We start from the raw sequence: 13,291 nt of genomic DNA, 5'->3' as shown, positions 1-13,291 counted from the left end.
TTTAAAGGCTGTGAAATAATAAACATCTTCAGTTTCTCTAAGTTATAACTAAAATTCACCCAACAATCAAAATGCACTGTTAAATATCATGCAGCAATAAAAGAGCTAAAAACATTCATTCAAAGAACATTTGCAAAGACTTATTTCTTTTATTCAAACTGCAGTTTTTTTATAGCTCAATGAGTAAAAGGAACCAGTCTAAGTACCAAACAGAGTGGACAACTATTAATAAAGGAGCAATAAACAAAATACACACCTCCTCCAAAATTACCTCTTCCTCAAGATTACTCAGGAAGAAATAATCCAGCTGTTTTAATCAATCCTCGTTCCTCTTTAGAAAGTAGGCAACAGACGAGGGAATGGTCCAATACAAAGAGTACTTTTGAAAAGTCTAAGAAATATGTACCAATGGTCTCACTTTTATCTTAAAAAAAGAAAGGAGAAAAGAGAAAAAAAGAGAGAGAAGAAAAGAAAAAAGAAAAGAAGAAAATTCATATTAACATCTAACAAATGAGATAATAAAGCAGGAAAATTCAGGGCATTTTCAAGGAAAAACAAATGGTTCTATTTGTCCAGAGAATGACAATTTCATTCATTCAAAAAAAATATTTACTAAGAATTTATTAGGCCAGGCACAGGGGATGAAACAGTAAACAGAAGTGACAACATCCCTGTACTCAAGGAATTTATAATCTAATGGAAAAGAAAGATAATAATGATACAAATTACATTTGCAAGTACTATGGAGAAAATTAAAGCCGAGTAAAAAAGGCAGAGAGGAAGGCAGGGCTATTACTTCCTCTAAGAGGGTGAGTGAAGGCAGCACTTAACTGTAACATTTGAAGAGATCAGAAGAAAAGAGCAGAGCAAGCTTTGCAGATCATGTAGGGAAAGCACTTTCCAGGAGAAGAGAACACAACAAATACAAAGGCCCTGAAGTAGGAGAATACTTGGCACATTTGATAAAGATTGACGAGGCCACGCAACTGGAGCAAAATGATTTGTAACAAATGCAAGGATTCAGAACCTGAGTGACTGGACTGAAGTATTACTAACATAAACCGTCAAGTTAAAAGGAAGAAACATTTCTGGGAGGAGGAAAGCTGAGATTCAGCGGACCTCTATAGGTCACAGCTTCTACAGGACCTTCCAGTGGGGAATGAATTCTTACAGAGCTTGAGATATGGACATGGAAGTCATCTGTATAGAGATGACAGTCCAATCTGCAGGAACAGTAAAGAAGTGGGAAGAAACAAGCATAAAGAAACAAAACACAGACCCCCTGTGTACGCCTGCATTTAGCAGGTGGGAAGGAGAGGCAGAGGAAAAGAGCCAGCCAACACCTCAGGAGTGACTGTGGCTGCGATTAGGAGTGTGTGAGAGAGAAAGTATGAGTGTATGGGAGAGAGCGCATGCGCGCACACTCGAGCCAAGCACACAAGTGTCTTTATGAGAAAGGGGAAGGCCTGTGCAGAGGCACACATACATGCTAACAACATTGAGCATTAACTTGTCATCTTCCTTTGTAAAGTTTCCGATATTTTGGAAATTCAGCATTTATAACTTGTTTTAATTTTCAGGGCTCTGGTTGTTAGCATCTATGAGCATTTTCACCAAGGACCACTGATTTTATTTTGTCAGTAACAACTTCTTTACTACATACAACATGACCTGCTTTAGTCATTAGCCTTGAACGTGCTGATTTTAAGGGTAAAAAAAAAAAATTCACATGAGAAACTATTCCAAAAAAAAAAAAAAACCTTGAGAATTAACAGGATCCAGTCTGAGAATACCGATATAATCAATATTAAAAATAAAATATACAATAAAACACTAAGAAGTATGATGTAAGGTGGTTTTAGTTAAAATATTCAGAACTGGTTGAAGATTCTCTCTTCAGGTTTTTTCTCTTATCTTTTTAAGATCCTAACTTTTTTCACTAAATGATTTCACTGCTAAATAATTGCAAGTAAGTATTTCACTTAATAATTAAGAAAAACTATAGTTTTTTATAATGCTTATATTATAGCTATTTAGTTATAAATTTATGAAGAATAGTAAGTAAACCATAAATCACAAAAGGATAGGGTGCTACTGTAGGTTTGTTGTTGTTTTAATTTTAAAATGATTTAGAACAGATCAATTATTAGTAAGGAGAGTGAATCAGTAGTCAAAAACCTCCCAACAATAAAAATCTAGGATCAGACAGCTTCACTAGTGCATTCTACCAAATGTTTAAAGAAGAATTAATACCAACCCTTCTTAAATTCTTCCAAAAAATAAGAGGGAATACTCTCATACTGATTATACAAGGCCAGCATTACCTAGATATCAAAAGCAGACAAGGACACCACAAGAAAAATAAATTATAGAGGCACCTGGATGGCTCAGTCAGTTAAGAGTCCTTTCAGCTCAGGTAATGATCTCAGAGTCGTGAGATCGAGCCCTGCCTCCGGCTCCTCACTCAGTGTGGAATCTGCTTGAGATTCTCTCTCTTCTTCTCCCTTTGCCCCTCCCCCCCCCACACTCTAAATAAATAAATAAGTACGTAAGTTATGGGACAACATCCCTGATGAACATGAATGCAAATCCTTAACAAAATATTTAGCAAACTGAATCCAACAGTACATTAGAAGGATCATACACCATGGTCAAGCCGATTCATCCAGGGATCAGAGGATGGTTCAACATCCACAAATCAATCTACGTAACACACCACATTAACAAAATGAAGGATAAAAATCATATGAGCATCTCAACAGATGCAGAAAAAGCATTTAACAAAATTCAACATCCATTTATGATAAAAACTCTCAATCTAGATGATATACAGGGAATGTACCTCAGCACAAGGGCCATATATGACAAGCCCACAGCTAATATCATGCTCAATGATGAAAAGCTAAAAGCTTTTCCTTTAAGATCAGGAACAAGACAAGGTTGCCCACTCTCACCATGTCTATTCAAAATAGTACTAGAAATCGTACCGGGAGCAAGTAAGCAAGAAAAAGAAATAAAAGGCCTCCAAATCAGAAAGGAAGAAGTAAAACTGTAACTATTTCTAGATGATGTAATATGCTAAACCCTAAAGACTCCAACAAAACACTGTCAGAACTAATAAACAAATTCAGTAAAGCTTCAGAATATAAAATCATTAAAACAGTTGCTTTGCCACACACTAACAGCAAGCCAGATTACTGAGTATCTTTACAATGGGATGCTAGCCACCTGCAGCGATTCATTGATCTGACAGAGGTGTGGAGCTTTCTTTGGTGAGGCTATTTTCCATCTCTGCAGAGAAGTTAACTTGCAGAAAACTAACAGTACAAATAATTCCCATCCATAGAAATGCAAATTGTGTCTAGTGGAACTAAACAGTTTTGCCAGTTTTTGCATCCATTTGCATCTATTTTAGCATGATTAATCTCTAACAGTAAGGCACTCTGAATTCTCCTTTGAACCAAATCTCCTTTGAATCAAGCTGTAACACTTGACTGGTTCCTTCATTAATTAATGAGTTAAATATCCTTGGCATGTGTTCATTTTATATTTGTATGAGAGTCATGATTATATCCTCTTTAAACTTTATCCTTCAATAAAACGAATACAAGATTATATAGTCAATGAAGACAGATACATCCATAACTAACTAGAATGAGATCGAGTATTAAGACATAGATATGAACAATACACCATGAGAAATAAAATAGAACAACTTGGTTCTATTTTTATTTTTATTTTATTTTTCTATCTGAAAGGTTTCAGAAAGCCTTACATCTTAAGTTACAATTATATAAGGCAGAGGCCAAAACTAGGGCCAATCCAGTCCAATGCCTGTTTTTGTACAGCCCATAAGCTAACATTTTTAAATGTTTGGGGGAGGGAAATCAAAAGACGGATGATTATCTAATGACATGTGAAAATTACATAAAATTCAAATATGTGTCCATAAATAAAGTATTATTGGAACACAGCCATGCTTGTTTATATATTATCTGTGGCTACTTTCACATTACAATGACAGCTGAGTAGCTATGAAAGAGACATTATGAGGCACTCTCACCAATTCATACCGCTGCTCAGCACACCATAAATTACACTATGGAGTTACAACTCAACAGCATTGCAAGTTCCACATGTATCACCATACCACGTGCTTAAAATTACCGATTTGTACACAACACGTAAAAAATAAGCCGAGAAGAGATAAGTGGACTATGAATGTCATGCTTTTAAGGCACAGGAGAATGTGGGTTTCATTATCAAATAAGATGGCAAAATACTGTGTTGATTATGCGCTGACACTACAGCTGTGCTGAAAGAAAGAATATACATCAAACATTACCAAACTACACACTCATCACAATATTCTCAACTCACAGGAAAACAACAATCTGAAAAGTTAGAAAACTCTAAAACAGAGTAAATGAGTAAAGCATCACATAGAATTTCTTCACAAAAATAAAAACAAGACTGCATCCAAAGTAAATTCCCAAGTAGATCATTTGTTAGCAGAGCAAGGAAAGCCACTGACTAATGGTGAATCAATTAAATCATGTTTGACTATAGCAAAGAAATCCAGAGAAAACAAACTGATTTAAGTCTAATAGTCTTTTGGTAAGTACAGGCATGAAGACTTGAGGTCATGGAGAGCAAAATCAAGAGTCCATTTAAAAATAAGGCAAATGATTTCAGGTGGTTTTCCTTAACTCTTGATGAGTCAACGAATGTAACCAATACTAGTGAGTTGCTGAGGAGTCAATGCTGAGTTTAAAGTGGCTGAAGAATTAGCCCCTATATACAGTCTGCCTAGGACAACTACAGCTGACAACATTCTGAAATAAATTCAACAAACATTAATTCAGTACAACCTGAAGTGGAATCTACTAAGATACTTTATACCAATTATGGTAAAAAATATGGGTGAAACAGAAAAAGTTCAGTTGGACCTATTTTCAACCTGTTACTGAATGCTAAATGGCCTTCATAATTTCATTTTTGCTGCAGAGTTGATGCTATTTCTTAATGAATTTAATCTAAAATTGCAAAGCAAAACGTAGCTTATGAGAAACTTACATTGTGATAAATGTTAGAATCATAATCATGAACTCTCATACATATTTTCCAAGCTATTACACATTAAAACAAGAAGAGAGATCTCCATTACCACAAAAATTTGCAATGAATGTATTTTCTGGACTCCAACTACAGTTCCAGCAGGGTTTTTCAGATCATCATTACAAGGAAATTCCCATACTGCAAAATCCATTTAACCTTGCAACTGAGGAGCTTCAACCTCACCTTTAATTGGATGTTTGTAATATCATGTTATGCTAAAAGGTAAATATCAGAGAAGAATCTAATAGAATTCTATAAATGCCTTCCAAGAGACAAATATGCTCAATTAAAATCACATGCTCATGAACTGATGTCTGTATTTGGCAGTACCTTAGTGAAAAGGCATTTTGAAAAATGAAATATGCAAAATCTCATTATAGATCATCAGTGACATGAATATTTGCATTCGATTTTGATGATAAGAAACACTAACTTAACTACAATTAAGTAAAATGTTATTCTTCACAAAAGGAATCTCACCGTTCTTAAGAGACCCGAACTGCAAAAAGTTATAATAGATTAAATGTGTATCTCAAACTATCATGTGGAAAACTACACTGCATTGGACTTTTCTAACCAATCCCCAACAAAAAGTGCTTTTCCAGCATTTCAGTAAATGTAACTCCATTCTTCAGGTTGATCAAGCCAAAAAACTTGAAGTCATCTTTGACATCTCTTTAGCTCACTCTATAACATCCCATTCAACAGTAGGCTTTATCTGTAGAACTCTCTCCAGAATCTAACCATTTTTCACTATACCTACCATTCCGGTTCAAGCTACCATTACAGTTCACCTATTATAATAACCTTCTAACTGGTCTCCTTATTTCTTCTTTTGCCTCTCTCTTTAGCCTATTCAGAGAAACCAGAAACTTCCTTTAAAATTTTAAGCCAGACCATGTCACTTCTCAGCCAAAAATCCTCCAATGGTTTCCCATCTCACTCAGCATAAGAAACCAAAGTCTTTATAATGGACCACAAGATCATGACCACAGGATCTGCTCTCCATCTACCCAAACCACTCTGACCTCATCTCCTTCTACTTTTCCCCTGGCTTGTTCAATTTCAGCCACATGTCCTACTTGTGTTTCTTTCAGCTTACTTTTTAATCATATGCCACAGCCTTTAACTTGTTCTTCCAATGCCTAAAATGATGTTTCCAGATAAGTACACTATTCATTCCCTCACATCCTTCTGTTCAAATTTTACCTTCTCCCAGAGGCCCTCTGTGGCCCCTCTATTATAAAGCTAGCAACCATCCTTTCTCACGCTATCCTACCACTCTGTAACCCCACTACTCTGCATTAATTTTCTACAATAGTACTTACGTCATTTGACATATTATATATTTAACTATCTCCTTCTCCTCCTAACCCATTAAAATATAAGCTGCACGAAGGCAGGAAATTGGTGTGTTTTGTTCAGGACTCTGCCCACAGAATTTAAAACATTGCTTAGAATAGATTATTTGCTCGATAGACACTTCCTGAATAAATTAACAGAGCAACACACAAAAAGTTTATAAGGATTCATCAGTTCCTTCTCCTTATATAAGTAAAATATACACATATACATATGCATAAAACTGATTTACCATTGTGCTAAGTGTTTCTTCCCAATCAGGCCGCTCTCGAGGGTGAACATTTCTATGTAGTTCTGGAACAAAATCATCCTCTTCAGAATGTACTGAGGACTTCATCTTCCTAGAGATAAAAACATGAGAGACTATGGTAAGAACTCCCAATTCTATGAAAACCTTTCAATGACTATAATTCAAAAAATAGAAAACTATGTCAGATTTGAAGTTGAAGAGGTTTAGTGGTTAGTACTGATTCCCCATTTGTATTCTGGCTTTCAGAGATCTTTCCTGATGTACCCAACACCCACTTTTATTCCAAAAGATAAATGTTAAGTTAATAACTACGTAACCTCACAGTCTGTGGTAATTATTACACAAGACTGATTTTATCTGTTTAACACAGTAGGAACCTGGAAAAGATTTGCAACAGACACCAATAGTAATGGAACTGTGCTGAGCATTAGTAAAATTCCAGGATTAGTAAAATTCCAGGATATGGTATCAATTTATGTAGCAGTGTGTTGAACTAGCACTCTTGAGAACAACGATGAATGGTAAACAAAACATATGAAACAACTTGTCTAAAGGCACAGGAAAGCAATCAATACGAGTAGGAGTTCTGGGGTTAGATTCTCTGAGAGTCCATGAAGCAAATTCCACATTTAATTATTACTTTTGTAGAAGAGATTTCCTAAATCAATAACAGGAAATAAAGCCCAAGCATAATATTGTAGTCTTACTGGACTAAGCTGGCAGAGGTTGGAAGCTGCAGTTGCCAAAGCAGATGGGGCTTCAGGGTGAAAAATGATCCCTAAAAGACATGTAGAGAAAGAACCCATAAATCTACATGGAAATTCCCCCTGAAACCATTAACTAACTCCGAAGCCTACAAGTATGTAGGACAACATGCTGAGAAACCTATCCAAAAACACTTGATAGGCAACTAAAGAGCCAACAGGATATTTCCGCAGCCCAGTCATGCTGTAAAGATGGAGGTTGGCAAGCAAGTGCTGTCAAGATGGAGGAGCATTGAAAAAAGAGCTCTTGAGACTCCAGAAAAGCCATGCCTTATGAGTAAGGACAAACGAGCAATAGATGAACTCTAACAAATCCTAAAACCAAGACTTTATAGCATTAGAACTGCCAGAATAAAAAAAAAAAAAAATAGGGGGCGCCTGGGTGGCACAGCAGTTAAGCGTCTGCCTTCGGCTCAGGGCGTGATCCCGGTGTTATGGACCGAGCCCCACATCAGGCTCCTCCGCTACGAGCCTGCTTCTTCCTCTCCCACTCCCCCTGCTTGTGTTCCCTCTCTCGCTGGCTGTCTCTATCTCTGTTAAATAAATAAATAAAATCTTAAAAAAAAAATAAAAATAAAAAAATAAAAAATAAAAGAAGAACTTGGGAAAATAACTTATTTTCAAACAAAAGCTAAAAAAATTTACCATCAAGAGACCTACAATAAAAGAAATAGTAGAGTTCTTCTGACTGAAGGAAACTGATCCCAAAACTACAGAAATTCATAAAGAGCACAGTGAAGGAAAAAGTGAGAAAATATAAGTAAATAATGGCTTAAAAACTGACATAAAAATAAAAATAATACCCCATAAGTTTTATAATAGACATAAAAAGGCACAAAGGATAGGAGAGACATATGCAGTCAATTAGTATAAAAGTTCTGGGACATGAAATAAACACTATTTTAGAAAAGAATCTAATAAGTCAGATATATGTTGCAATCTTTACAGTAACTACTGGAATAATAGTAAATAAATGTATAACTACAAAGCCGATAGAGAAGAAAATCTTTTGAGATAAAACATACTTGATTAATCCAGAAGAAAGCAGAGAAAGAAAGAATAAAGGTACAGAGAATGAACAAGACAAATTAAAAAATAAGTATGAAGGTGGTAGAATTCAATTCAAACATATTATTAATAATTATTAAAGTGACTAGACTAGTTAGCAAGCATGTGGAGCAACTGGAACCTTCGTTCATTGCTGGTAGGAATTTAAATGGTGCAGCTACTTTAGAAACAGTTTGGCAGTTTCCCAAAACATTGAATAGAGAAATACCACATTATTCAGCAATCCCGTTCCTAGATATTTAAGCAAGAAATATAAAAACATATGTCCACCATGAATTTATACATGAATATTCATACCAGTATTATTTATAATATCCAAAAAGTAGAAACAAACAAAATGTTTATCACCTGAAGAATGGACAAACAAAATATACCAAATCTATACAATAAAATATTATTCAACCATAAAAACAAAAAGAATGAAATGCTGATTCATACTACCACAAGAAAGAATAGCTAAAACATGTTAAACAAAAGAAGTCAGACACAAAAAGACCATATATTTTATTACTGCATATATACAAAATGTGCAAAAAGAGTCAAATTCACAGGGGGACAAAAAGTATATTTGGTGGTTGCAAAGGGTTGGGGAGAGGAAGACATGGAAAATTACCACAGGCATCGCTCTTCACTTTATTACACTTCACAGATACTGCATTTTTTACAAATTGAAGATTTGTGGCAACCCTGTGTCAAGGAAGTCTATCAGCACCATTTTTCCAACAGCATTTGTTCACTTCATGCCTCTGTTACATTTTAGTAATTCTCAATATTTCAAACCTCTTCATTGCTGTTGTATTTGTTACGGTGATCTGTGATCTGTTATCTCTGATTTTATCATTACAATTGTTTTGGGGTGCCACAAACTATGGCTACATAAGATGCCAAACCTCATAAATACATTTTTCTGATCCCTCTACCAACTGGCCATTGTGTTCTGACTGCTCCACCAACCATTCATTCCCCCCATCTCTCTCTCCCTCTCTTCATACCTCCCTATTCCAAGACAAAACAATATAGGAATTAGGCCAATTAATAACTCTAAAATAGTCTCCTAAGTGTTCAAGTGAAAGGAAAAGTCAAATGTCTCTTTTTTTTTTAATTTTAATTTTCTTTTAGAGAAGGAGAGTGGAGGAAGGGGAAGAAAGAAAGGGAGAGAGAGAATCTTAAGCAGGCTCCACATCCAGCACAGAACCCAACACGGGACTTGATCTCACAACCCTGAGATCATGAACTGAGCCAAAATCAAGAGTCAGACACTTAACCAACTGAGCCACCCAAGCACCCCTTTTTTTCCCCAAATGTCTCTCACTTTATATAAAAGCTAGAAATTATTAAGTTTAATGAGGAAGTTGTGTCAAAAGCCAAGAGAAGCCAAAGGCTAGATCTCTTATGCCAACAGCCAAGTTATGAATGTAAAGGAAAAATTCTTGCATTTCCTACTCAAGTGGACAGGAAAAATTCTTGCATTTCTTACTCAAATGAACACACGGATGATAAAAAAGCAAAACAGCCTTATCACTCATATGGAGAAAATTTTAGTGGTCCGGATAGAAGATCAAACCAGCCACAACATTCCCTAAAAGCCAAAGCCTAATCCAGAGCAAGGCCCCAACTCTCTTCCATTCTGTGAAGGCTGAAGAGAGATGAGGAAGCTATAGAAGGAGAGTCTGAAACTAGCAGAAGTTAATTCATGAAGTTTAAGGAAAAGAAGCAGCCAGCTCCATAAGAGTGCAAAGTGAAGGAGTAAGACCTGATGCAGAAGCTGTAGCAAGTTATCCAGTAGATTTAGCTAGGATAATTAATGAAGGTGGCTACACTAAACAACAGATTTTCAATATAGACAAAACAGCCTTAAATTGGAAGAAGATGCCATCTAGAACTTTCACAGCCAAAGAGGAGAGGTCAATGCTTCAAAGTTTTAAAGGACAAGCTGGCTCTCTTGTTAGGAGCTAATGCAGCTGGTGACTTTAAGTTGAAGCCAGTGTTCATTTACCATTCTGAAAATGCTAAGACTCTTAAGAATTATACTAAATCTCCTTTGCCTGTGCTCTGTAAATGGCACAACAAAGCCTGGATGACAGCACATCTGTTTGCAACATGGTTTACTGAACATTTTAAGCCCCCTGTTGAGACCTACTGTTCAGATTCTTTTCAAAACATTACTGCTCATGACACTGCATCTGGTCATAGAAGAGGTCTGATGGAGATGTACAACGTAATCAATGTTGTTTTCATTCCTGTTAATACAACATCCATTCTGCAGCCCTTGGATTAATGAGTTAATTGCAACTTTCAATTCTTATTATTTAAAAAATACATTTCATAAGACTATAGCCGCCATAGAAAGCGATTCCTCTGATGGATATGGGCAAAGTAAACTGAAAATCTTCTGGAAAGGATTCAACATTCTAGATCTCATTAAGAATGTTCATTTGATACACTGGAAGAGGTCAAAATATCAACATAAACAGGAGACTGGAAGTTTATTCTAACCCTCATGGATGACTTTGAGGGGTTCAAGACTTGGAATAAGTAACTACAGGTGTGGTGGAAAGAGCAAGAAAATTAGAATTAGAACTAGAGCCTAAAGATGGGACTGAACTGCTGCAATCTCATGATTAAACTTGAATGGATAAGGACTTGCTTTTATGGGTGAGCAAAGAAAGTGGGTTCTTGAGATGGGATCTACTCCTGGTGAAGATTCTGTTAACATTGTTGAAATAGCAACAGAAGATTTTGAATACCACATAAACTTAGTGGATATAGCAGCAGCAGAACTTGAGTGGACTAACTCCAATTCTGAAAGAAGTTCTACTGTGCTTAAATGCTATCAAACAGCATCACGTGCAACATAGAAATCATTCGTGAAAGGAAGAGTGAATCGATGAAGCCAACTTCAACGTTGACTTATGTCAAAAAGCTGCTACAGCCACCTCAACCTTTAGCAACCACCACCCTGATCAGTCAGCTGCCATCAACACTGAGGCAAGACACTCCATCAGCAAAAAAATTATAACTTGCGTAAGGCTCAGATGATGAGTAGCATTATTTAGCAATAAGATTTTTCTTAACTAAGGTATGTATGTTTTTTTAGAGAAAATGCTATTGCTCACTTAATAAACTACAATATAGTGTAAACATAAATTTCACATGCACTAGGAAACAAAAAAATTCATTTGATTCACTTTACTGTGATATTCATTTTATTATGGTGGTCTGGAACCAAATCCATAATATCTCTGAGGTATGTCCGAACTAATGAGTAAGAGATTTCTTTCTGAAATATTCAAGAATTAGATAGTAGTGATGGTTGTGCAACTTTGTGAATATATTAAAAACCACTTAACTGTACACTTTAAGATAGTGAATCTTACAATATGTAAATTACATCTTAATAAAAAATTAAACGGACTAAAAATTCGACTTAAAACACTTAAAGGGGGACATTTCATCATAAAAATGTTAAGTAAGCACAGCATCTGGGTAGCTCAGTCGGTTAAGCATCTGCCTTCAGTTTAGGTCATAGTCCCAGAGTCCTGGGATTGAGCCCCACGTAGGGGGCTTCTCCCTCTCCCTCTAACCCTCCCCCCTGCTCATGCTTGCTTTCCCCCTCTCTCAAATGAAAAATAAAAAATCTTTTTTTAAAAAAAAGTGTTAAGTTAGCATGATATAATAAACAAAATCTATATGCAACAAATAACTCAGCTTTACAATACATAAAGCAAAATCTGAAAGCACCAAAAATAAATAAATCCACAATTACAGTTGCAGATTTTAACAGATATTTCTCAGTGACTGATTGAATAAGAAGACCAAAAAAAAATCATAAGTATATAGGAGATCTGAACTACCCACCTTTTCAACCTGAACTAGAACATTAAATCCAACAACTGCAGAATATACATTCTTTCCAAGAGCATATGAAACATTTACCAAGAGACCATAATCTAGACAATGAATCAGGTCTCAACAAATAAAAAGAATTTAAATCATAAATGAAGTGTTTTGTGACCAGTACAGAATTACACTAAAAATCAATTACTGGACGATAACTAAAAATTCTCCCAAATGTATGGAAATTACAAAACACAACTCTGAGTAATTCATGAATTGAATACATGAAATCACAATGAAAATGAGAAAATATTATCTGAATAAAAATACAACAGATTAAAATGTGTGGGATACAACTAAAACAGAGCAAATTTCAGACCTCTAAATGCACGTTACCGGAAATAAGGCAAGCTGAAAACAAATGTTCTAAGCTTCTATTACAAAAAGCTAAAATAAGAATAGCAAATTATTCCAAGAAAGTAGAAAGAAGAAAAAAATTGTTTAAATAAAAAAATCAGTGAAATAGAAAGCCGACTCTTTGAAAGATTAATAAAATAACACCTAGGAAGTTTCATCAAGAAAAACACAGAACACAAAATATAAACAATGAAAAGAGAGTTATAACTAGAAAGCCTATAGACAAAAAGATTCTGAGGACATTACAAACAACTTTTTCCAATATATTTGTGAATTTCATTGAAATGGACAAATTCCCTGAAGAACACAACTTACCAAAACTGAAACAATAAACCAAATAATTTTTGAAGCTATTAAAGAAGCTGAATCTGTGAGAAAACTCCAGGCCCAAATGGATTCACTGGTGAATTCTTTCCAACATTCAAGGAATAAATTATAACAATATTATATTCCTCCAGAGTATAAAAATAAAAGG

At 35.3% G+C, this 13,291-nt stretch overlaps 1 protein-coding gene across 5 annotated transcripts in view; it reads right to left on the bottom strand.

The window, feature by feature from the left end:
• Positions 1–13,291, bottom strand: part of ARHGAP32 (Rho GTPase activating protein 32) — a 293,982-nt gene that overhangs the window by 179,741 nt on the left and 100,950 nt on the right. For 3 of the 5 annotated variants that reach the window (XM_087868278.1, XM_087868279.1, XM_087868280.1), the window contains exon 2: positions 6,713–6,821. In XM_087868278.1, coding sequence (XP_087724404.1) covers positions 6,713–6,817 — 105 coding nt within the window. In that variant the 5' untranslated portion in view covers positions 6,818–6,821. Of the gene's footprint in view, positions 1–6,712; positions 6,822–7,437; positions 7,821–13,291 lie in introns of those variants that run through there. The other 2 variants (XM_045783741.2, XM_045783742.2) reach the window with 2 other exon arrangements.

The sequence above is a fragment of the Ursus americanus genome, chromosome 16, assembly GCF_024610735.1.
Source record: "Ursus americanus isolate L20-20 chromosome 16, mUrsAme1.1.p, whole genome shotgun sequence".
NCBI classification, from domain to species: Eukaryota; Metazoa; Chordata; class Mammalia; order Carnivora; family Ursidae; genus Ursus; species Ursus americanus.
This window is presented reverse-complemented; position numbering and strand designations above follow the sequence as displayed.